General features: G+C 51.1%; 1 protein-coding gene across 3 annotated transcripts in view; it reads left to right on the forward strand.

The window, feature by feature from the left end:
• Positions 1-25035, forward strand: part of DNTT (DNA nucleotidylexotransferase) — a 2032862-nt gene that overhangs the window by 970165 nt on the left and 1037662 nt on the right. For all 3 annotated transcript variants that reach the window (XM_069611395.1, XM_069611396.1, XM_069611397.1), the window contains exon 7: positions 8722-8854. In XM_069611395.1, the coding sequence (XP_069467496.1) occupies positions 8722-8854 (133 nt within the window). The remainder of the gene's footprint in view (positions 1-8721; positions 8855-25035) is intronic.

The raw sequence follows: 25035 nt of genomic DNA on the forward strand, positions 1-25035 counted from the left end.
CTCATTCTCCCAATTTTACGCTTGGGGAATGAGGTATAAGGCAACAGCCAAACACCTGAGTTACTCATGGATATCTTCTCATTCTGCCAGTCTTTAGCTTGGTGAATGAGGTATAAGGCAACAGCTGAAAATCCGAGTTGCTAATGGCCATCTCCTCATTATGCCAGTTTTAAGCTTGGTGAATGAGGTATAAGGCAACAGCTGAACATTTGAGTTTCCCATGGGCTTCCCCTAATTCTGCCAGTTTTTATCTTGGTGAATGAGGTATAAGGCAACAGCTGAACAACTGAGCTGCTCATGGGCATCTCCTCATTCTGTCAGTTTTAAGCTTGGTGAAAGAGGTATAAGACAACAGCTGAACATCTGAGTTCCTCATGGGCATCACCTCATTCTGCCAATGTTATGCTTGGGGAATGAGATATAAGGCAACAGCTGAACATCTGAGTTGGTCATGGGCATATCCTCATTCTGCCAGTTATAAGCTTGGTGAATGAGGTATAAGGCAACAGCTGAACATCCGAGTTGCTAATGGCCATCTCCTCATTATGCCAGTTTTAAGCTTGGTGAATGAGGTATAAGGCAACAGCTGAACATTTGAGTTTCCCATGGGCTTCCCCTAATTCTGCCAGTTTTTAGCTTGGTAAATGAGGTATAAGGTAACAGCTGAACATCTGAGTTGCTCATGGGCATCTCCTCATTCTCCCAATTTTACGCTTGGGGAATGAGGTATAAGGCAACAGCCAAACACCTGAGTTACTCATGGATATCTTCTCATTCTGCCAGTCTTTAGCTTGGTGAATGAGGTATAAGGCAACAGCTGAACATCTGAGTTGGTCATGGGCATCTTCTCATTCTGCCAGTTTTAAGCTTGGTGAATGAGGTATAAGACAACAGCTGAACACTCGAGTTGCTCATGGGCATCTCCTCATTTTGCCAGTTTTAAGGTTGGTGAATGTGGAATAATGCAACAGCCGAACATCTGAGCTGCTCATGAACATATCCTGATTCTTTCAGTTGAAGCTTTGAGGCTTAAGGCAACAGCTGAACATCTGAGTTGCTCATGGGCATTTCCTCATTCTCTCATTCTGCCAGTTTTAAACTTGGCAAATGAGGTATGATGCAACAGCTGGACATCTGAGATTCTCATGGGCATCTCCCCATTCTAGCAGTTTTAAGCTTGGTGAATGAGCTATAAGGCAACAGCTGAACATCTGAGCTGCTCATGGGCATCTCCTCATTTGACCAGTTTTAAGCTTGGTGAATGAGGTGTAAGGCAACAGCTGAACATCTGAGATTGTCATGGTCATCTCCTCATTCTTCTAGTTTTAAGCTTGGTGAATGAGGTATAAGACAACAGCTGAACACTCGAGTTGCTCCTGGGCATCTCCTCGTTCTGCCAGTTGTAAGCTTTGATGTATAAGGCAACAGCTAAACATCTGAGTTGCTCATGGGCATTTCCTCATTCTCTCATTCTGCCAATATTAAGCTTGGTGAATGCGGTATAAGGCAACAGCTGAACATCTGAGTTGCTCCTGAGCATCTCCTCACTCTGCCAGTTTTAAGCTTGGTGAATGAAGTATAAGGCAAGAGCTGTACATCTGAGATTCTCATGGGCATCTCCTCATTCTGCCAGTTGTAAGCTTTGTGAATGAGGTGTAAGGCAACAGCAGAACATCTGCGTTGCTCCTGAGCATCTCCTCATTCTGCCAGTTTTAAGCTTGGTACATGAGGTATAAGGCAGTAGCTGAACATCTGAGTTCCTAATGGGCATCTCCTCATTATGCCAGTTTTAAGCTTGGTGAATGAGGTATAAGGCAACAGCTGAACATCTGAGTTGGTCATGGGCATCTTCTCATTCAGCCAGTTTTAAGCTTGGTGAATGAGGTATAAGGCAACAGCTGAACATCTGAGATTGTCATGGTCATCTCCTCATTCTTCCGGTTTTAAGCTTGGTGAATGAGGTATAAGACAACAGCTGAACATTCGAGTTGCTCATGGGCATCTCCTCGTTCTGCCAGTTTTAAGCTTGGTGAATGAGGAATAAGGCAACATCTGAACATCTGAGCTGCTCATGGACATTTCCTCATTCTTTCAGTTGAAGCTTCGAGGCATAAGGCAACAGCTGAACATCTGAGTTGCTCATGGGCATTTCCTCATTCTCTCATTCTGCCAGTTTTAAGCTTGGCAAATGAGGTATGAGGCAACAGCTGGACATCTGAGATTCTCATGGGCATCTCCCCATTCTACTAGTTTTAGGCTTGGTGAATGAGGTATAGGGCAACAGCTGAACATCTGAGTTGCTCATGGGCATTTCCTCATTTGACCAGTTTTAAGCTTGGTGAATGAGGTATAAGGCAACAGCTGAACATTTGAGTTTCTCATGGGCATCCCCTAATTCTGCCAGTCTTTAGCTTGGTGAATGAGGTATAAGGCAACAGCTGAACATCTGAGTTGGTCATGGGCATCTTCTCATTCAGCCAGTTTTAAGCTTGGTGAATGAGGTATAAGGCAATAGCTGAACATCTGAGATTGTCATGGTCATCTCCTCATTCTTCCAGTTTTAAGCTTGGTGAATGAGGTATAAGACAACAGGTGAACATTCGAGTTGCTCATGGGCATCTCCTCGTTCTGCCAGTTTTAAGCTTGGTGAATGAGGAATAAGGCAACAGCTGAACATCTGAGCTGCTCATGGACATATCCTCATTCTTTCAGCTGAAGCTTTGAGGCATAAGGCAACAGCTGAACATCTGAGTTGCTCATGGGCATTTCCTCATTCTCTCATTCTGCCAGTTTTAAGCTTGGCAAATGAGGTATGAGGCAACAGCTGGACATCTGAGATTCTCATGGGCATCTCCCCATTCTACTCGTTTTAGGCTTGGTGAATGAGGTATAAGGCAACAGCTGAACATCGGAGTTGCTCATGGGCATTTCCTCATTTGACCAGTTTTAAGCTTGGTGAATGAGGTATAAGGCAACAGCTGAACATCTGAGTTGCTCATGGGCATTTCCTCATTTGACCAGTTTTAAGCTTGATGAATGAGGTATAAGGCAACAGCTGAACATGTGAGTTGCTCCTGGGCATCTCCTCATTCTGCCAGTTGTAAGCTTTGATGTATAAGGCAACGGTAAAACATCTGAGTTGCTCATGGGCATTTCATCATTCTCTCATTCTGTCAATTTTAATCTTGGTGAAGAGGTATAAGGCAACAGCTGAACATCTGAGTTGCTCCTGGGCATCTCCTCATTCTGCAAGTTTTAAGCTTTGTGAATGAGGTGTAAGGCAACAACAGAACATCTGCGTTGCTCCAGGGCATCTCCTCATTCTGCAAGTTGTAAGCTTGGTGAATGAGGTATAAGGCAACAGCTGAACATTTGAGTTTCCCATGGGCTTCCCCTAATTCTGCCAGTTTTTAGCTTGGTAAATGAGGTATAAGGCAACAGCTGAACATCTGAGTTGCTCATGGGCATCTCCTCATTCTCCCAATTTTACGCTTGGGGAATGAGGTATAAGGCAACAGCCAAACACCTGAGTTACTCATGGATAACTTCTCATTCTGCCAGTCTTTAGCTTTGTGAATGAGGTATAAGGCAACAGCTGAACATCTGAGTTGGTCATGGGCATCTTCTCATTCTGCCAGTTTTAAGCTTGGTGAATGAGGTATAAGACAACAGCTGAACACTCGAGTTGCTCATGGGCATCTCCTCATTTTGCCAGTTTTAAGGTTGGTGAATGTGGAATAATGCAACAGCCGAACATCTGAGCTGCTCATGAACATATCCTCATTCTTTCAGTTGAAGCGTTGAGGCTTAAGGCAACAGTTGAACATCTGAGTTGCTCATGGGCATTTCCTCATTCTCTCATTCTGCCAGTTTTAAACTTGGCAAATGAGGTATGATGCAACAGCTGGACATCTGAGATTCTCATGGGCATCTCCCCATTCTACCAGTTTTAAGCTTGGTGAATGAGCTATAAGGCAACAGCTGAACATCTGAGCTGCTCATGGGCATCTCCGCATTTGACCAGTTTTAAGCTTGGTGAATGAGGTATAAGGCAACAGCTGAACATCTGAGATGGTCATGGTCATCTCCTCATTCTTCTAGTTTTAAGCTTGGTGAATGAGGTATAAGACAACAGCTGAACACTTGAGTTGCTCCTGGGCATCTCCTCGTTCTGCCAGTTGTAAGCTTTGATGTATAAGGCAACAGCTAAACATCTGAGTTGCTCATGGGCATTTCCTCATTCTCTCATTCTGCCAATATTAAGCTTGGTGAATGCGGTATAAGGCAACAGCTGAACATCTGAGTTGCTCCTGAGCATCTCCTCACTCTGCCAGTTTTAAGCTTGGTGAATGAAGTATAAGGCAAGAGCTGTACATCTGAGATTCTCATGGGCATCTCCTCATTCTGCCAGTTGTAAGCTTTGTGAATGAGGTGTAAGGCAACAGCAGAACATCTGCGTTGCTCCTGAGCATCTCCTCATTCTGCCAATTTTAAGCTTGGTGATTGAGGTATAAGGCAGTAGCTGAACATCTGAGTTCCTAATGGGCATCTCCTCATTATGCCAGTTTTAAGCTTGGTGAATGAGGTATAAGGCAACAGCTGAACATCTGAGTTGGTCATGGGCATCTTCTCATTCAGCCAGTTTTAAGCTTGGTGAATGAGGTATAAGGCAACAGCTGAACATCTGAGATTGTCATGGTCATCTCCTCATTCTTCCAGTTTTAAGCTTGGTGAATGAGGTATAAGACAACAGCTGAACATTCGAGTTGCTCATGGGCATCTCCTCGTTCTGCCAGTTTTAAGCTTGGTGAATGAGGAATAAGGCAACATCTGAACATCTGAGCTGCTCATGGACATTTCCTCATTCTTTCAGTTGAAGCTCCGAGGCATAAGGCAACAGCTGAACATCTGAGTTGCTCATGGGCATTTCCTCATTCTCTCATTCTGCCAGTTTTAAGCTTGGCAAATGAGGTATGAGGCAACAGCTGGACATCTGAGATTCTCATGGGCATCTCCCCATTCTACTAGTTTTGGGCTTGGTGAATGAGGTATAAGGCAACAGCTGAACATCTGAGTTGCTCATGGGCATTTCCTCATTTGACCAGTTTTAAGCTTGGTGAATGAGGTATAAGGCAACAGCTGAACATCTGAGTTGGTCATGGGCATCTTCTCGTTCAGCCAGTTTTAAGCTTGGTGAATGAGGTATAAGGCAATAGCTGAACATCTGAGATTGTCATGGTCATCTCCTCATTCTTCCAGTTTTAAGCTTGGTGAATGAGGTATAAGACAACAGGTGAACATTCGAGTTGCTCATGGGCATCTCCTAATTCTGCCAGTCTTTAGCTTGGTGAATGAGGTGTAAGGCAACAGCTGAACATCTGAGTTGGTCATGGGCATCTTCTCGTTCAGCCAGTTTTAAGCTTGGTGAATGAGGTATAAGGCAATAGCTGAACATCTGAGATTGTCATGGTCATCTCCTCATTCTTCCAGTTTTAAGCTTGGTGAATGAGGTATAAGACAACAGGTGAACATTCGAGTTGCTCATGGGCATCTCCTCGTTCTGCCAGTTTTAAGCTTGGTGAATGAGGAATAAGGCAACAGCTGAACATCTGAGCTGCTCATGGACATATCCTCATTCTTTCAGTTGAAGCTTTGAGGCATAAGGCAACAGCTGAACATCTGAGTTGCTCATGGGCATTTCCTCATTCTCTCATTCTGCCAGTTTTAAGCTTGGCAAATGAGGTATGAGGCAACAGCTGGACATCTGAGATTCTCATGGGCATCTCCCCATTCTACTCGTTTTAGGCTTGGTGAATGAGGTATAAGGCAACAGCTGAACATCTGAGTTGCTCATGGGCATTTCCTCATTTGACCAGTTTTAAGCTTGGTGAATGAGGAATAAGGCAACAGCTGAACATCTGAGTTGCTAATGGGCATTTCCTCATTTGACCAGTTTTAAGCTTGATGAATGAGGTATAAGGCAACAGCTGAACATGTGAGTTGCTCCTGGGCATCTCCTCATTCTGCCAGTTGTAAGCTTTGATGTATAAGGCAACGGTAAAACATCTGAGTTGCTCATGGGCATTTCATCATTCTCTCATTCTGTCAATTTTAATCTTGGTGAAGAGGTATAAGGCAACAGCTGAACATCTGAGTTGCTCCTGGGCATCTCCTCATTCTGCAAGTTTTAAGCTTTGTGAATGAGGTGTAAGGCAACAACAGAACATCTGCGTTGCTCCAGGGCATCTCCTCATTCTGCAAGTTTTAAGCTTGGTGAATGAGGCATAAGGCAACAGCGGAACATTTGAGTTTATCATGGACATCCCCTAATTCTGCCAGTTTTTAGCTTGGTAAGTGGGGTATAAGGCAACAGCTGAACATATGAGTTGCTCATGGGCATCTCCTCATTCTCCCAATTTTACGCTTGGGGAATGAGGTATAAGGCAACAGCCAAACACCTGAGTTACTCATGGATATATTCTCATTCTGCCAGTCTTTAGCTTGGTGAATGAGGTATAAGGCAACAGCTGAACATCTGAGTTGGTCATGGGCATCTTCTCATTCTGCCAGTTTTAAGCTGGGTGAATGAGGTATAAGGCAACAGATGAACATCTGAGTTGCTCCTGGGCATCCCCTCATTTTGCCAGTTGCAAGCTGTGAGGCATACGGCAACAGCTGAACATCTGAGTTGCTCATGAGCATTTCCTCATTCTCTCATTCTGCCAGTTTTAAGCTTTTGAATGAGGTATGGGGCAACAGCTGGACATCTGAGATTCTCATGGTCATCTCCTCATTCTACCAGTTTTAGGCTTGGTGAATGAGCTATAAGGCAACAGCTGAACATCTGAGCTGCTCATGGGCATCTCCTCATTCTGCCAGTATTAAGCTTGGTGAAAGAAGTATACGGCAACAGCTGAACATCTGAGCTGCTCATGGGCATCTCCTCATTCTGCCAATGTTAAGCTTGGTGAATGAGGTATAAGGCAACAGCTGAACATCCGAGATTCTCAGGGGGCATCTCCTCATTCTGCCAGTTTTAAGCTTGGAGAATGAGGTATAAGGCAAGAGCTGAACACCCGAGTTGCTCATGGGCATCTCCTCATTCTGCCAGTTTTAAGCTCTGTGAATGAGGTATAAGGCAACAGCTAAACAACTGAGCTGCTCATGGGTATCTCCTCATTCTGTCAGTTTTAAGCTTGGTGAAAGAGGTATAAGACAACAGCTGAACATCTGAGTTGCTCATGGACATCTCCTTATTCGATTAGTTTTAAGTGTGGTGAATGAGGTATAAGGCAACAGCTGAACATCTGAGTTGCTCCTGGGCATCTCCTCATTTTTCCAGTTGTAAGCTATGAGGTATAAGGCAAGAGTTGAACATCTGAGCTGCTCATGGGCATCTCCTCATTCTTCCAGTTTTAAGCTTGGTGAATGAGGTATAAGGCAACAGCTGATCATCTGAGTTGCTCATCGGCATTTCCTCATTTGACCAGTTTTAAGCTTGGTGAATAAGGTATAAGGCATCAGATGCCCATCTGAGTTGCTCACGGGCATCTCCTCATTCTGCCAGTTGTAAGCTTTGATGTATAAGGCAACAGCTAAACATCTGAATTGCTCATGGGCATTTCACTCATTCTCTCATTCTGCCAATTTTAAGCTTGGTGAATGAGGTATAAGGCAACAGCAGAACATCTGCGTTGCTCCTGGGCATCTCCTCATTCTGCCAATTTTAAGCTTGGTGAATGAGGTATAAGGCAATAGCTGAACATCTGAGTTGCTAATGGCCATCTCCTCATTATGCCAGTTTTAAGCTTGGTGAATGAGGTATAAGGCAACAGCTGAACATTTGAGTTTCCCATGGGCTTCCCCTCATTCTGCCAGTTTTTAGCTTGGTAAATGAGGTATAAGGCAACAGCTGAACATCTGAGTTGCTCATGGGCATCTCCTTATTCTCCCAATTTTACGCTTGGGGAATGAGGTATAAGGCAACAGCCAAACACCCGAGTTACTCGTGTATATCTTCTCATTCTGCCAGTCTTTAGCTTGGTGAATGAGGTATAAGGCAACAGCTGAACATCTGAGTTGGTCATAGGCATCTTCTCATGCTGCCAGTTTTAAGCTTGGTGAATGAGGTATAAGACAACAGCTGAACCCTCGAGTTGCTCATGGGCATCTCCTCATTTTGCCAGTTTTAAGGTTAGTGAATGAGGAATAAGGCAACAGCTGAACATCTGAGCTGCTCATGAACATATCCTCATTCTTTCAGTTGAAGCTTTGAGGCTTAAGGCAACAGCTGAACATCTGAGTTGCTCATGGGCATCTCTCATTCTGACAGTTTTAAGCTTTGTGAATGAGGTATAAGGCAACAGCTGAACATCTGAGCTGCTCACGGCATCAATCTCCTCATTCTGTCAGTTTTAAGCTTGATGAATGAGGTATAAGGTAGGCTACAAATCTCGGAGCTCATTTGTTCGTGTGCAAATCTTTAAGAATCCGAGCAGTTCTGATTTAAACACATTGTTCTTGCACATTCTGGATTCATGTTTCAAGGACCACTCCTTTCCTTTTACTATGTAATTCCCTGAAATGAGTGTCCTATGACTATGAGATTTACTGCCTGAGCGCTTACATGGTTTGAAACAAGATTCTCTGTTACCTGTTGTCAATATTGATTAACTCCAACCTCACAGTACCTTGTAATTCATATGTCAAACTTTCTTACAGGCCTCCAACATTACGAAGACATTCTTGGCGGTGTACGTAAGGCAGAGGCGGATGCGGTTGCCATGGTAGTTAGAGATGCTGTCTGGACATTTTTACCCGATGCTGTCGTGACTTTGACAGGTGGCTTCAGGAGGTAACTAACGTGGCTAACCTGCTTGGCTTTGACATTTCATTGTTTGCGGATATTCAGAAATTGCACATGGATCTCAGGAAAAGAGGGTCATAGTTCATTTAAAAGAATCGTGTTTTCTTTCAATGACGTATCCATTTATGTTGTTTGAAACATGAACGCCTCGTGTGAAATCGTCAATGTTTGCATCTGAAGAGCTTAAAGTTTCTCCCACGCCCTGATCCTGGTGACAGTGCAGTGGGAGTGGTAATACCGTGATACACAGCGCCATTCATAATGTCCAGGTATCACTTCTTTTCGGAAGCAGTCCTGGACGTACTTGTATTTCTCAGCAGTAAAGTGGGTCCAATTTTAAACTTGTGCCAACATCATTCAATGGCCATTTTTGTCGTGGCTGCATTTTGAAACACCTTTGGGAAATATCTAAAATGCATCAGAGATCCTCTGAAAAAACTGACAACAGGGGATGAACCTGAGGACTGTGGGTAGGACGCTGGACAAACCTCTCTCTCGTTTCCTGTGTGGAACAATGTTCCTATCTCTTGGCGAGGGAAATGTTTAGGGGCTGTTGTCATGTGGGGATGTGTACTGACAATGGAACTCTAGGGTTGTATGGACAACCAATACTGGCTGAGGTACTATACTTTGTGGCCAACATGTTTGTCTCCTTCATGTATCAGAATTCATGTGGCCCTATTTCGATTGTCGCAACAGTGTCAAGGCTATGTCGGAAAGCCTGATTTGATTTCTGTTTTTTGCCACAGTGGTGGAATGCGCTCAGATTTTCAATTGAAACAGAATAGTTGTCATTTACCAGAACTCTCGGGCGGAAATGTTTGATACTTTAAACTATCAGGCACGGCCCTCAGTCTGATTTGCCAATTAAACAAAATCCCCTATATAGTGCAAGACAAAGCCAGGCCTCAAGATCCAGTTATTTCCAGTTATTTCCACTTAGAATCTAATGTAGAAATGTCCTCTCTTATTAGATATATTACAAAGGATGAAGTGGATCAAGGCACATGTTAAACCTAAGTAACATGCTTGCAATTTGCCCTGTGGGAAGAGGAGTTTAAAACATCCCTTGGTAATTTTTTTTAAAATCTTGCCGAGGATCCTGTGGATTCAGCTTCTTTGGGCCTCATTACGAGTTTGGCGGCAGCCATGGAGCTACTAGCTCCATGGCTGCCGCCAAACCGGGCTCCTTAACAGGGTTCCTGCAATGAGGAATAACCAGGTTATTCCAACATTGAAGGACCCGGTCATTCCTCCTTGCAGGAACCATTCCCCATTCCCATTTGAGCCCCCTTAGGACTCAATAGGAATGGGGATGGAGTTAACAACGGGCACATTATGAGTGCCCCGTTGTTACCTCCTTCTTCCCCTCGCAGGACCCGGAAAGCACGCCTGGTTTTACCAGGCGTGCGATCCGGGTCCCGCGATGGGAAGCTTTGAATCAGCCCTGTCGGAATGAAGGGGGCCAGTCCTGTACCACCCTCCTTCATTCCGACACTGCACGGGTCGTAATAAGGCCCTTTGTCCCATAAAAAAGACCTGGTTTTCATCAGAGGACATAAGGTTCAAAGCATCTAAAAAAATAGTCATCTCTCAAAATGTGTTTCATTCTCTGGCCTTTGTCCCTTCTTTTCTACTGATTTCGGATCCAATTGTTCTGCTATTCCCTTCTCTAGTTCGCACTGCCTTCCTTGGGAGAGATGCATTTTATTTCCAAGCTTTTTTCAGACAAAAAGACATACAATGATAATTAACAATATTTTACAAGCGGACATCATGAGTATTATATATGCATGATTAAAACATCTGACAATGAATCCATTGCCATAGGTTTGAAGAAGGTGTAAACATTTCTTAAAAATACATAGTATAAACATTCATATAACATTTTATTGAGAACAAAGATCTTGGATCAGCATAATTTTGTGAAAGTTATTTGTACACTAACTCTAAAATAAACGAATCATTCCAGTTCTTGGCTAACATTCTGGGGGAAGCCACGAATAAATAGTACTCTTCAAATGACACATCCAATTAGGGATCTACACATCGAAGAGTTTTGTCACCAGATATCATCACTGCTAATTGTAATTTACATTAACAGGGGATCAACTAAATTCGAAACCAAACGCATGCATGTCTATTAATCAACTTACATTTGTTTTACAAAATAGTTTCTTTGTTCCTATGTTCTCGTAGACCTTGTAAAGTTCTTAATGACTAGTACCTCTTTTCAAGTTGCTGCTTTCCAAACAGCCAGGAGAACTAAGTCCATGACAGTGCTCGGCAACCTCTGATGGACAGCCAATATCACTGCTATTGTGTATAGTGCTTAAGTACATTGCAGCACCTGGAGATCCAAAGGTTACAGACCCTTAATCAGAGGATCACCCCTGGAGCAGCCTCAATCGTTGATTTTTATTCTAAGACCCTGTTTGCTCTCTGAAGTGTTGAGATGCACAGTGTAGTTAGGCTCCATGCATTAAGTGCTATTTAAGTAGTTGGGGTTCGTAGATGTACAGGTTAACACATTAGTAGTAGAATTTGAATGCAGACTTTGGGTTTGCACTGAATCACCTCTTCCTTTTACCTTTTTTTCACTAACATTCGGATTTGGGGACATATGGATATATTCTTGAAGTTCAATTATTTATTTTCGTTTAATATTTCTGTAGTTAATACGATTTAGAGTCTCCTTTTAATGCCTGTAGTGAATGGCACCAAACATAATTAACAGGTGGCATTATTAACAACCAGTGAAGAACGATCTGGGCCATTCTGATAATTTTGCTTGCCCTGCATTCCCACTTTGCCATTTACCCGCAGAGTACATAGACAATACCCAAGCGTCTCCATCCGCATCTGATTTGGATGTAGAAGAGGGCTGAATCCATATCGGCTCTGTCTGCATTGTAGACTTGTTTAAAAGCAGGCAGAATCAATAGGGAATCACTGTAATGATGTCGACATTTACAGGCCGATTCATGGAATAAATGTGCGCCGAAAATCCCGGCGCAGAGGGGCCAATACGTGCGCTGCGCCGAAAATTAGCGAAAAGCGCAGGGAAACCAGCGCACGTCGATTCATGGAAGTCCGTGCGCAAGAAAAGCAGAGGACGTGCGCTGAAAAAGCGCGCGGCGCAGGCCGGCGCACAGGTCAACCAACGTCGTGCGCCACGGCCACTGCGCTATCACTCCGAGCGCAGCGCACAGCTCTAAAGTAGGCGGAACACAGGGCGGGACACTTGGAATGGGGAATAAAATGGGGCACAACACTCGGAATGGGGAAGAATGTGGGCGGCACGGGGAAAGTATAGGAGGCAAGTGCGCGGAACGCCCACACGCTCGCATACAACACGTATTCATGGAATAGAATAGGGCAAAAAAGCGCACGCTCAAAGCAGCGCACAGGCACAAACAGGCACAAACACGACCGCCACAAGAAAGCAGGCGGTAGCGTCTCTGCGCCTGCAAGAAATGTGCGCTAAAAGGTGCGCCAACAAATAGCACCTATATACAGACATGATCAATGTCCAATACTGTGGCCCTCCAGGACAAATGACGTACAAAGGGGTACCCACAAACACAGACATGCGCTGAGAGAAAAAATAAACGTGTGCGTGCATACCGGGGTGCGCGGGAAGTTGCACACGCGATATGGCCGGGTACGTGGATTACAGGGGTGCGCGGGAAGTTCCACACGCGATTAGTCAGGGTACGTGGATTGCAGGGGTGCGCGGGAAGTTGCACACGCGATATGGCCGGGTACGTGGATTTCAGGGGTGCGCGGGAAGTTCCACACGCGATTAGTCAGGGTACGTGGATTGCAGGGGTGCGCGGGAAGTTCCACACGCGATATGGCCGGGTACGTGGATTTCAGGGGTGCGCGGGAAGTTCCACACGCGATATGGCCGGGTACGTGGATTTCAGGGGTGCGCGGGAAGTTCCACACGCGATTAGTCAGGGTACGTGGATTGCAGGGGTGCGCGGGAAGTTCCACACGCGATATGGCCGGGTACGTGGATTTCAGGGGTGCGTGGGAAGTTCCACACGCGATATGGCCGGGTACGTGGATTTCAGGGGTGCGCGGGAAGTTCCACACGCGATATGGCAGGGTACGTGGATTTCAGGGGTGCGCGGGAAGTCCCACACGCGATATGGCCGGGTACGTGGATTTCAGGGGTGCGCGGGAAGTTCCACACGCGATTAGTCAGGGTACGTGGATTGCAGGGGTGCGCGGGAAGTTCCACACGCGATATGGCAGGGTACGTGGATTTCAGGGGTGCGCGGGAAGTTCCACACGCGATTAGTCAGGGTACGTGGATTGCAGGGGTGCGCGGGAAGTTCCACACGCGATATGGCCGGCTACGTGGATTTCAGGGGTGTGCGGGAAGTCCCACACGCGATTAGTCAGGGTACGTGGATTGCAGGGGTGCGCGGGAAGTTCCACACGCGATATGGCAGGGTACGTGGATTTCAGGGGTGCGCGGGAAGTTCCACACGCGAATAGTCAGGGTACGTGGATTTCATGGGTGCGCGGGAAGTTCCACACGCGATATGGCCGGGTACGTGGATTTCAGGGGTGCGCGGGAAGTCCCACACGCGAATTGGCTGTGTGCTCCCAGGCATTACCTGTACACCCTCCACGGCCCCTGCAGGCAGCACACACCACAGGGAACTACCCTGCACACCTGCTCATGTCTCCCACCACCCCCACCCCCCATCCACCAGGGACACCCTCCACCAGGCCCCCACCCATGTCTCCCACCACCCCCACCCCCCATCCACCAGGGACACCCTCCACCAGGCCCCCACCCATGTCTCCCACCACCCCCACCCCCCACCCCCCAGGGGCACCCTCCACCAGGCCCCCACCCATGTCTCCCACCACCCCCACCCCCAGCACTGTGGGGAACCTGCCAGCAGGCCCCCACCCATGTCCAGCCCATGTCTCCCACCACCCCCACCCCCCATCCACCAGGGGCACCCTCCACCAGGCCCCCACCCATGTCTCCCACCACCCCCACCCCCCATCCGCCAGGGACACCCTCCACCAGGCCCCCACCCATGTCTCCCACCACCCCCACCCCCCACCCCCCAGGGGCACCCTCCACCAGGCCCCCACCCATGTCTCCCACCACCCCCACCCCCCATCCACCAGGGACACCCTCCACCAGGCCCCCACCCATGTCTCCCACCACCCCCACCCCCCATCCACCAGGGACACCCTCCACCAGGCCCCCACCCATGTCTCCCACCACCCCCACCCCCCATCCACCAGGGACACCCTCCACCAGGCCCCCACCCATGTCTCCCACCACCCCCACCCCCCACCCCACAGGGGCACCCTCCACCAGGCCCCCACCCATGTCTCCCACCACCCCCACCCCCAGCACTGTGGGGAACCTGCCAGCAGGCCCCCACCCATGTCCAACCCATGTCTCCCACCACCCCCACCCCCCCATCCACCAGGGGCACCCTCCACCAGGCCCCCACCCATGTTTCCCACCACCCCCACCCCCCATCCACCAGGGACACCCTCCACCAGGCCCCCACCCATGTCTCCCACCACCCCCACCCCCCACCCTCCAGGGGCACCCTCCACCAGGCCCCCACCCATGTCTCCCACCACCCCCACCCCCAGCACTGTGGGGAACCTGCCAGCAGGCCCCCACCCATGTCCAACCCATGTCTCCCACCACCCCCACCCCCCATCCACCAGGGGCACCCTCCACCAGGCCCCCACCCATGTCTCCCACCACCCCCACCCCCCATCCACCAGGGACACCCTCCACCAGGCCCCCACCCATGTCTCCCACCACCCCCACCCCCAGCACTGTGGGGAACCTGCCAGCAGGCCCCCACCCATGTCCAACCCATGTCTCCCACCACCCCCACCCCCCATCCACCAGGGGCACCCTCCACCATGCCCCCACCCATGTCTCCCACCACCCCCACCCCCCATCCACCAGGGACACCCTCCACCAGGCCCCCACCCATGTCTCCCACCACCCCCACCCCCAGCACTGTGGGGAACCTGCCAGCAGGCCCCCACCCATGTCCAACCCATGTCTCCCACCACCCCCACCCCCCATCCACCAGGGGCACCCTCCACCAGGCCCCCACCCATGTCTCCCACCACCCCCACCCCCCATCCACCAGGGACACCCTCCACCAGGCCCCCACCCATGTCTCCCACCACCCCCACCCCCCACCCCCCAGGGGCACCCTCGACCAGGCCCCCACCCATGTCTCCCACCACCCCCACCCCCAGCACTGTGGGGAACCTGCCAGCAGGCCCCCACCCATGTCCAACCCATGTCTCCCACCACCCCCACCCCCCATCCACCAGGGGCACCCTCCACCAGGCCCCCACCCATGTCTCCCACCACCCCCACCCCCCATCCACCAGGGACACCCTCCACCAGGCCCCCACCCATGTCTCCCACCACCCCCACCCCCCACCCCCCAGGGGCACCCTCCACCAGGCCCCCACCCATGTCTCCCACCACCCCCACCCCCAGCACTGTGGGGAACCTGCCAGCAGGCCCCCACCCATGTCCAACCCATGTCTCCCACCACCCCCACCCCCCATCCACCAGGGGCACCCTCCACCAGGCCCCCACCCATGTCTCCCACCACCCCCACCCCCCATCCACCAGGGACACCCTCCACCAGGCCCCCACCCATGTCTCCCACCACCCCCACCCCCAGCACTGTGGGGAACCTGCCAGCAGGCCCCCACCCATGTCCAACCCATGTCTCCCACCACCCCCACCCCCAGCACTGTGGGGAACCTGCCAGCAGGCCCCCACCCATGTCCCCCTGGCCCCAGGTCCTGACGATACACAATCATGGCAGTAATGGCCAGCATACCCAGCACAAACACCCAGGCAAGGATTGCATGCACCCACATAGTGAATGCAATCACATGACACAACCCCAAAGGCAAGTATGCAAAAGAACACATGTCCGTCACACACACATACACAATGGGTGCAAGTGAATGTCAAAACCCATATCATGACATGTAAGAAACCAAAGAGAAAATAACACAAGTGTAAGATAATATAAAAATGTCTTAAAAACAAAAATCAAGTAAACCAATAAAACATACAACTATGTGGCAAAGTAAATAAAAGGTCCATGTCCGAGAACAAAAATGATAAACCAAAAAACAAAGGATTAAAAAATCAATAGAATTTGTCCAAAGCAAAACCATGTAGTAGGAAATCAAAGAAAAACCATTACGTCATGGTGTAAACAATAAAAAAATTAAAAAATGTATCTCCCAAAATATAACAATATATACAGGAATGTTCCAGGGTCCATGAGCCCAACACCACAAATGAAACCTAATACTAACTAATAAAATAAATATGTACAAAAAAGTGGCCATTGTCCGAGCGGTCCAAAATAATAAAAATAAATAAAGGAAACCTAGCACTAACTAACTAAAAAACTATATACAAAGGCAGCGGGCTAGTCCTGCGGCTCACTTGGTGATGCTGGCCAGGGCATCCTCGAACTCCATGTCAATGTCCTGGAGGCGGGACTCTGTCCTGGCCCCGAGGTCTCGCAGGGACAACCCCATGTGCTCACCAAAATCCCTGCGAGCCTCCTCGAGGCACTCAGCCCGCCTCAATGCCCGACGCATGGAGATCTCCGCCCTGGCCATGGCGAGCCGCTCCTCTTCCGCCCGCTGCCGCTCCGCACCTATCCGCTGGCCAAACTCCTCCCACACGGAACACACCGCCATGCCAGGGTTGCCCTGCCCTCCGGCCGATGCCTGCCCCTCTGATCTTGATGGCCCTGAGCCATGATGCCTCCCACGTCGAGCCCGCTGCTGCCTCCGACGCCACTGCCTCTGCCAGCACGACGGCATCCAGGCTGATGGTAACCACCGACGCCGTCGTGCACGTGCCCTGCCCGATGATGCCGGCACATCTTCCATCTGCTGGGGTCCACTTGCTGTGTCGTCCACCCCTGCTGGTCCTCCGACTCCCAACTGTGGCAGGGATGGGATCCCCACCGAGCTGGCTGCATTGGTCGGGGCAGGTCCACAGGGGGCCATGGTGGCATCTGGGCCGGAAGACGGCAAGGAGAACGACCGGTGGATAGCCTGCACAGAGGAGGAGAGGGCCGTCAGATTGGCCAACACATGCAGGAACCCCCCCGAACATGGCCGATCCCAATTGGGCCACGTCGGCACGGTGCACTTCGTGATGACGTGCGTGCTCCTCCCGGGAAGCACGCACGTCATCACGAATCACAGCCGTGCGCATCGCGACCCCAATCAGGACCTGCTCCACGCGGCCAGGGGTTCCCACGGCCGCAGGTGGAGGGGAGTCAGTTGACATGGACATCCCCACTACCTGCGGACGGGCCTGGGACGGGGCATCCCTGCTGGTGCATGGTGGTGCACTCACAGGGTCAGGGACAGCGACATGCACAGGCACCTCCACGGTGACCTGTGCTGCCTCCTGCCCCTGGCCCTGGACTGCACCACTTGCACCAGCAGGGATGCTCCCACCAGGCCCCATGTGTGCACCAGTGTCGGCCTCCTCCTCCTCTGTGCAAACCACCAACCTGGATGGCTCCTCACCGTCTCCCGCCGTAGCAGGCCCCTGTGGGGGCTCACCCACCCCTTCCGCTGCAGCCGTGGGGGCATCCCCGCCGCCTTGCTCCACAGCGCCGTCTCCGCCCTCTTCTTCACTAGCCGCTGCGTAGAGGGAGACAAAGGACACAAGCATCAGGCTACTGTAAAATGGTCCCCTAGACAGGAAGCAATAGCAGATGAGCACCCCTGTCAAAGTACACTTCCATCATGTCCCTCCACAACACATGGGTCAGTCCAGGCAAAACACACACAGTAACAGGCATGGTGCATGCCATGCACATTTCCATGCATGTCCAATTGACTCTTGAAACATTCAATGATATGTAACTCACATGCATCATGGCTCATGCATATCACATGCACACACTTCACCTCAGTCACATCCATCTGGCCCCAAACACAACGAACACAGGCGAAACAAGGGTAAGTTGGGTGCGTCACAGAATCTGTGCATTGTCACACACATGTGTCATGCATCCATGGCATGCACAAGTCACAGACACGCAGGTCAGGCACACAGACATGGCTACCATATATGTACCTGGCATCAGCACCCATCCTTCACCCCCATCCATGTCCAGGTACAGAGACTGGCATGCTCTCATGTCCTAAATCTGCATAGGGCTCCCCATGCCACATTTCAACACATGCAACAACCATGTGGGTCACACATCACTGGTCGCACATGCATTACCATGATGTCCCTGCACACATACATGCATACATGGCCCATGGCACACATACAGGCAAGTATCATAGAACCAGCACACCGCAACATGCCCTGTCTCACACAGTAATGCTTGCACACTTACCGCTCAACTCCAGACGGGCCTCCCTCTCAAGGACCTGGGCGTGGAGCGCTGGGCGTACGCGTTCCAGGACCCTCTTCTGGATGGAACTCATGCGGCCCCGGCCCCCCTCCACGAGGCGCCGGGCCTTCACAAGGGTCCTGGACCTCAAGTCCTCCCAGCGCTTCTTGATCTTCTGGACGTTGCGGGTTGCCACCCCCTCCGCGTTGATGGCAACCACACAGTCGGCCCAGATCCTCTCCCGTCCTTCCTTGCTGGCGCGGGACGATCCAAAGAGGGCATCATGCTGCCCCAGGACATGCTCCACCAGGACACCAACTTCGGTGGCAGTGAAGCTGGTGCCCCTCTGCCCCTCTGGCCTGGGGTTGCCACTGGTGCCAGATGTCGAAGTGCCCGACATGGCAACCCCAGAGGCAGGTGTGGGTGGGCAACTGGGTCCTGGGGCTGGGCTGTGGAGCGATGTAATCCCAGTTGGGAGTCTTCAGTTCCAGCAGGGGTGGACACAGCAACTGGACCCCTGCAGATGGCTGATGTGCAGGCACCAAATGGCAGGGCACGGTGGCAGCAGGCAGGCAGGCAGGCAGGCAGCAGCAGATAGCACGTGGGAGGCTGCTCAGGGCACTGGGGGGGCAGTAACTCGGCCTTCTGGGCAGGAGCGTGGTGTTCCGTGTGTTTTCGGGTGGCCAGCTTGATACGGAGTGATTTGGCACGTGAAATTCCTGCACGTCAGCGTGAAATCCGAGGAAAGGGCCTTAGCGCGTAAGTGCGTCAGCACGCATACGCGATTCTATTGGACCAGAGTCCCTCACCGCGTAAGCGCGTCTGACGTGATCCGCACGGGCGTTCCCCACTCAGCACGTGATGACGGAGCACACGTGGAAATACTGCACGTCAGAGTGTCATCGCGTGTAATTGGCCAAAAGTGCGCGTACACGCGATTGGCCAATGTACGTGTATTACATCGCGTGTAATTGGCCAAAAGTGCGCGTACACGCCATTGGCCTATGTACGTGTATTTCAGGGGTGCGCGGGCACTTACACACGCAAGTACGTCAGCGCACCTGTATGCCTGCTGCGTGGGAATTTCCACACGCTATTGGAGTGGGAACTAGATTCCAGGGGTGCGAGGGTCACACGCTCGCCTAGAACACGCGCAAGGCATTAATTTGCGCACTTATCAATAAACAAGCCAGATGCCAGGATGAACATACCGTTCCTAGCAGCAGTGGCAGTGGGCTACCAAAGGAGGAGGAGGAGGAGAGTCAGGGCCAGAATATTCACACCCAGAACCAGCCTATTCGGGATGCCTGATGACCAGGTGTATGGGAGGTACAGGTTTCCAGCACACATCATACTGGACCTGGTCAGTGAGTGGGAGGATGACCTCACATCACCCACCCTGTGCTCCCAAGCACTTAGCCCCCTGCAGAAGGTCCTGAATGTACTGCACTTCTTGGCCACTGGATCCTTTCAGCGGACAAGTGCCATAGTGGGTGGTGTGTCACAGGCCACGCAGTGACGCTGCCTACACCAGGTCTTGAACATCATCACTGCACGGCCATCAGTCCGCAGGCACATATATCTCCCCAGGACTCATGCAGAAAGGTCGGACGTGCATCCAGGAATTCTATGGTGTGGCTCAATTCCCCAAAGTGCTTGGTGCAATTGACTGCACACATGTGGCTCTACGTCCACCCAGGGCAACAGAGCACATCTATAGAAACCGCAAGCACTGGCATTCCATCAACGTGCAAGTTGTATGCAATGCCAAGGGAATAATCACATCAGTATATGCCAACTATCCCGGGTCCACCCACGACAGCTTCATCTACAGAATGTCTACCCTATGCCGGGACCTAGAGGCTGGCCAGCATGGAGATACATGGCTGCTTGGTGAGCATGAATGCCACTGCACATGCATGCATGTCAGATACTGGGTCATGACACAACACCACTAATGATACCCATCACCACCTCCGCAGGGGACAGTGCCTACCCTATCAGCCCCCACATGATGACCCCAATCCGGAACCCCACCACGCCACCCGAGGTAAGGTACAACACAGCCCACATTGCAACACGGGGCATAGTGGAGCGCACATTCGGAGTGCTGAAGTCACGCTTTCGCTCCCTTGACCGTTCTGGCGGGCAGCTGTTATATGCTCCCCGAATAGTGTGCAGGATCATAGTGGCAGCATGTGTCCTGCACAACGTTGCAACACGCCGGGGCCTGCCCGTGGCCATGGTGGTGCCCCCACATCCACAACCACATGCACACCCGCTGCGCATGGGAGGGGAAAGGGCACGGGGGGAGGCAGCCCGTACGCAACTGGTGGCCAACTTCTTCACCTAGGAATCACAGTGCTGGCTAGTGCACACTGCTCTGGCACATACCATCTGACAATCAATGATGACACTACCTGACAATGTCACAAAATTACTTGACAATAAACTGTCAGATACACTTCAGCCTGAGATTGTTAACATGGAAGTGTCACTATGTGTGCACCCCTACCTACACATACACCAGCAATGCATCACAACGAAAAGACACAACTCCATCAATCAAATATGCATTGCCACAGGCGATTCACTACATGACAACATTGCCATGTCACCCATTCCCTTCACAGTCCCGCCACTGAGGACACCATGTCATGGTATGTGAGAGCAAACAAACTGGCCATCACAACATGACACCGGTGTCACAAATAGCAGTGCCCCAAATGGTACATAGCCGCACTTGAACAGCTAACCGCGCTGGAGCCACTACTACACACCTGTGTAAGAGTAATTTCAATCAAATTACACACCAACCCACCCTGAAGCCCACCCAAACAAGACACAATGCATGTAATCAATGGTAGTCTCATTACCTGATTCTGCTGGTATGTCCTCACCGTCCAGATGTACAGTGATGGCGCCACGCAAAAGTGTCAGTGCACATCTACCGACATGTAGTCTGACTCCAGAGAGTATGCCCGTGTGAAGAACTGTGTGAAATACCTGCGAAACATGAGCAACATATGTAAGTAGAGGCACATATCAAACCATCATGCATAGTTAGGTGCAACAACAATGTACACTATGAATGTCTACACAGTATTGACTATGGACTGGCCAACAGTCTGCTACCCAAGCATCGAAACCAAACTCAGGACAAGCCTGCATGTGCCCAGCCACAATACAGTGTATGCCCAGGTACCCACACAAGGCAACACTCTTGGAAAAGAAAAAAAAATATTGAGAAAAAATGGCCATGAAAGGGCCGGCGGGGGGGGGGGGGGGCACCTGTGAGGTCCGAGGACAGGATGCACGCCACAATCCACCTGTGTGGATCATGGGAAACTAAAACACCCCATAGGCTCGTGGCCCACACGGCTACTCTGTTGTGGGAGATGTGTCGCTATCGCTCTGGCCAGACCCTGCAGCTGACTCAGGAGGTGGGGGAGCTGCCTCAGAAGATGGTGTGACAATGGGAGGCAGCCCACGCAAAGCACGAGTTTGCTCCTCCATGGCTGCAAGCAGGCGGGTCTGGTAGTTCTGGTTCTGGGTTGTAATCATGCGGAGGTCCCCATGCAGTAACTTCCGGGATGACCTGACCTCCGCACGAGTTGCCTGCATCTCGGCCGAGAGCGTCCGTGTCAGACGCTCCAGCTGCTCCTCTGTCCTTCTATGGGATGAAGCCTCAAGCTCTAACAGGGTCGACCTGAGGTGATGGAATTCTTCCCTCAGGCCTTCCCTGTGGCGCTGGGACTCCATGGAAAGTGATTCCCGCAGAGTCGCCAGTGCCGCCCGCCTGTCCATGTTGGACGCCAACATATCCTCCCTGTGTGCCTGGCAGATGGACTCTGTAGCCTGCTCCAGTCGCTCCATCAGCCTTTCTGGGGGGACAATGGAAGTGGCCACCCTATCCATGGCCTGTGCAATCATCTCGGATGATGCTGCCTGTTCTTTGGCCATACCGTAGATGGATTGCTCCCAAGCGGTATTGCCAGGTGGCATACGGCCACCACGTTGACGGGCACCACACCTGCCTGGGGCAAGGCGGACTGCGCCTTGCTGTGCCGGCAGGCCTCAGGCTGCAGGACTGCATTCCCTCTCTGATCTGCAGCCCCAGGAACAGGATCAGAGATTGTGTGGTGTGGCCCTGCATCCGTAACCACCGGAGGCTGAGCTGCCGACACTGACATCCCCATTGAGGGCAATGGCCCGGCTGCAGGTGGGTCGGACAGAGGAGATTCTCTCCCAAGAACACTCACCTGCGACTGCACATAGGTGTCATCCTCCGAGTCTACACCTGAATACTGCTCGGGGGAGGAACCCCCAGAGACACCCCTCGACAGCACGACCTGCAGCACTTGTGGGTTTTCACCCACAAACACACCACGTCCCTCACTTGTGGAAGGTCGGCCCGGGTTGCCCTCCTGGGACGGCTCAACCACCACATCCCCAGCATCAACAAGTGCTTCGTCCCCTGCAAAGACATGAAAGAGAAAAATGGAAACAGGCATTAGCACCATGGCATGCAACAAGGGCTGATGAACAACAGAGGCAGTAGTTCTACGACACATGTCCCACATGACTGGGAGACCTCCTATGCATTCACCATCACTGGGTCTGTAGGGGAGGCTCAGGGCATACAATGTACAGATTGGAGAGCAACGCCTGCTCACCATGCTGCCTAGCACTGCCATCACACATTGGCCGGTGATTGCCATATCAAAGGCACATGCCATCACACACATGGCATGTGACATAGCCACCAAGTGAAGAGGGAGAGGAGGGCAACTTTTTTGGATTTCAACCACTCTGGTCCTGACATTGCATCATCACATCAATAAGTTAACATGTTGTACATGGATCTGCTAGTCCAAATTGGCCACGATGCACAGTGCCTTGTCTACATCAACAAAATGCAGTAAACAATGAGATTCCACCTCCCCATCACCTGTAAAGGAATCATATAGCATTCGTGAAGCACCGGTCCAGAAATGTATGAAGGTACAGCGGAGCACTGAGGGGTGGTGGGGCAGAAGGGGATGCCAGTCAACAATCCTACTGGTGCTGGTGTCATTCATGTCACGCAAGTGCAGGGGTGGGTGGCACAATGAAGTTCAAGGGGAAGTGGCGGCTGGAAGTGCTGTACAAGGTAAGTAGGACTTAACGTCAAGGGCAGATGGTGTTAGGCGCAGACAAGTGCTGGGGGGGGTGGCCTATAGGGGTACAGATACAATCATGCAGTGCTGTGGGCTCGGAGGGGACAGGGGAGGTACACACTGCATCTGGCTCGGCAAGGTCCTTGCAGATTTCTATGTGTCCTGCAGAGTTGTCACATGCCGCAGATATGTGCCCTTGGATTGGGGATCTCATCTTGGTGAAAAGGGTGAGGCGCTATTGCCTTTGGAGCATGTGGCAGGCCAGTTTGCCAGAGGATGAGCATGATGCAGGACATTCCCTCTCTGCCACCCGGCACCTGTGGTCTGGGTTCACAAGATCCGAGTCATGCCAGGACTCTGCATTGGCATGGGGCTTCAGATAGGTGGTCATGACCGTGGCAAAGACATCCAGTGTACCTGACATAGAGTGGAGCATGGAGTGGGCCCTGTCAGGATGGGAGTGAGCCTAAGGGAGAGCTGGATGGGGGGGAGATCTTGGCAGCATGAGCCTCGACTGACACACACTTCATGGGTTGGAATACCAAGAAGGTGTGTGACAGTGGTGAGGGTGGCTTTGCCTGTGGGGTGGTGAGGGTGAGCTGGGAGGAGAGGAGAATGTGATCACTCCAGGAGAGAGGAGTGCAGAGATGGACAGAGAGGGGAAAGTCAGATGAGATCAGAGCATCAAGAGTGTGCCCTGCAGAATGAGTAGGGACAGACGGGAGTCTAGAGGGTGAGAGGGAGTTGCTGAGGTCACAGAAAGGTCACGTGGGGGGGTCAACAAGCATGCAGGTGGATGCGTACAGCACCAAGGAAGAGGATTTCTGTGTCTGGGGACATGAGTGAGGAGGAGAGGTGAGGACACTCAGAAAGGAAGTAGTACATTTGACCAGTTTTCCCAGACACAGTACGCACAGTTTGTGAATGTCAAGGTGTGGTAGAGAGAGACGTCACACAAGCCATTCCAGAGTGGAGTAGGTCTAAGTAGGAGTGACAGTGGCAGGAATACCCTCAGGGAAGCCAGGGGCACACCCCCCCTGCACAGTAGTGGCGGGCCAGGGAGAGGGTCTCCTGAACATCAGGTAGGAGTGTGTGAAGGATGCAGACAGAGCTGGCCGTCAGACATGTTTCCATGAGACCAAGGATGTCAAGGTGCATAACCTCATGTAAGTGACAGATATCGGAGGAATGCCTGATGCAGCCGCAGTGAAAGGAGTGTAATTGTGGAGGAGGTTGACAGCCTTGGAGGACTTACGGGGAGTGCTAGAGATCAGAGGTGCAGCATGTGTAGGAGTTGGAGTGGGAGGCGGAGAAGGATCATGGGAGGGTGCAGGGAGGCAGTGCAGGATTGATGAGGAGAGAGGAGGGGGGACAGCAGGAGAGGAAAGGAAGTTGATGAGATGTGGGTAGCATTTCTCAAGGAGAATGAGGTTGGCCTAAGGGCCTTGGACTGAGATGCTCCCATTACCATGCACATCAATTGTGGCCTCTGAGGATTGGAAGGAGGCCAGGAGTACACCCCAACGGGTCCCACCATTGATGGTGGAAGAGGAGCAAGGAGAGAGGACAGGGACCATGTGAA

The sequence above is a fragment of the Ambystoma mexicanum genome, chromosome 8 (genome assembly GCF_040938575.1).
Source record: "Ambystoma mexicanum isolate Mex_15411 chromosome 8, UKY_AmexF1_1, whole genome shotgun sequence".
NCBI lineage: Eukaryota > Metazoa > Chordata > Amphibia > Caudata > Ambystomatidae > Ambystoma > Ambystoma mexicanum.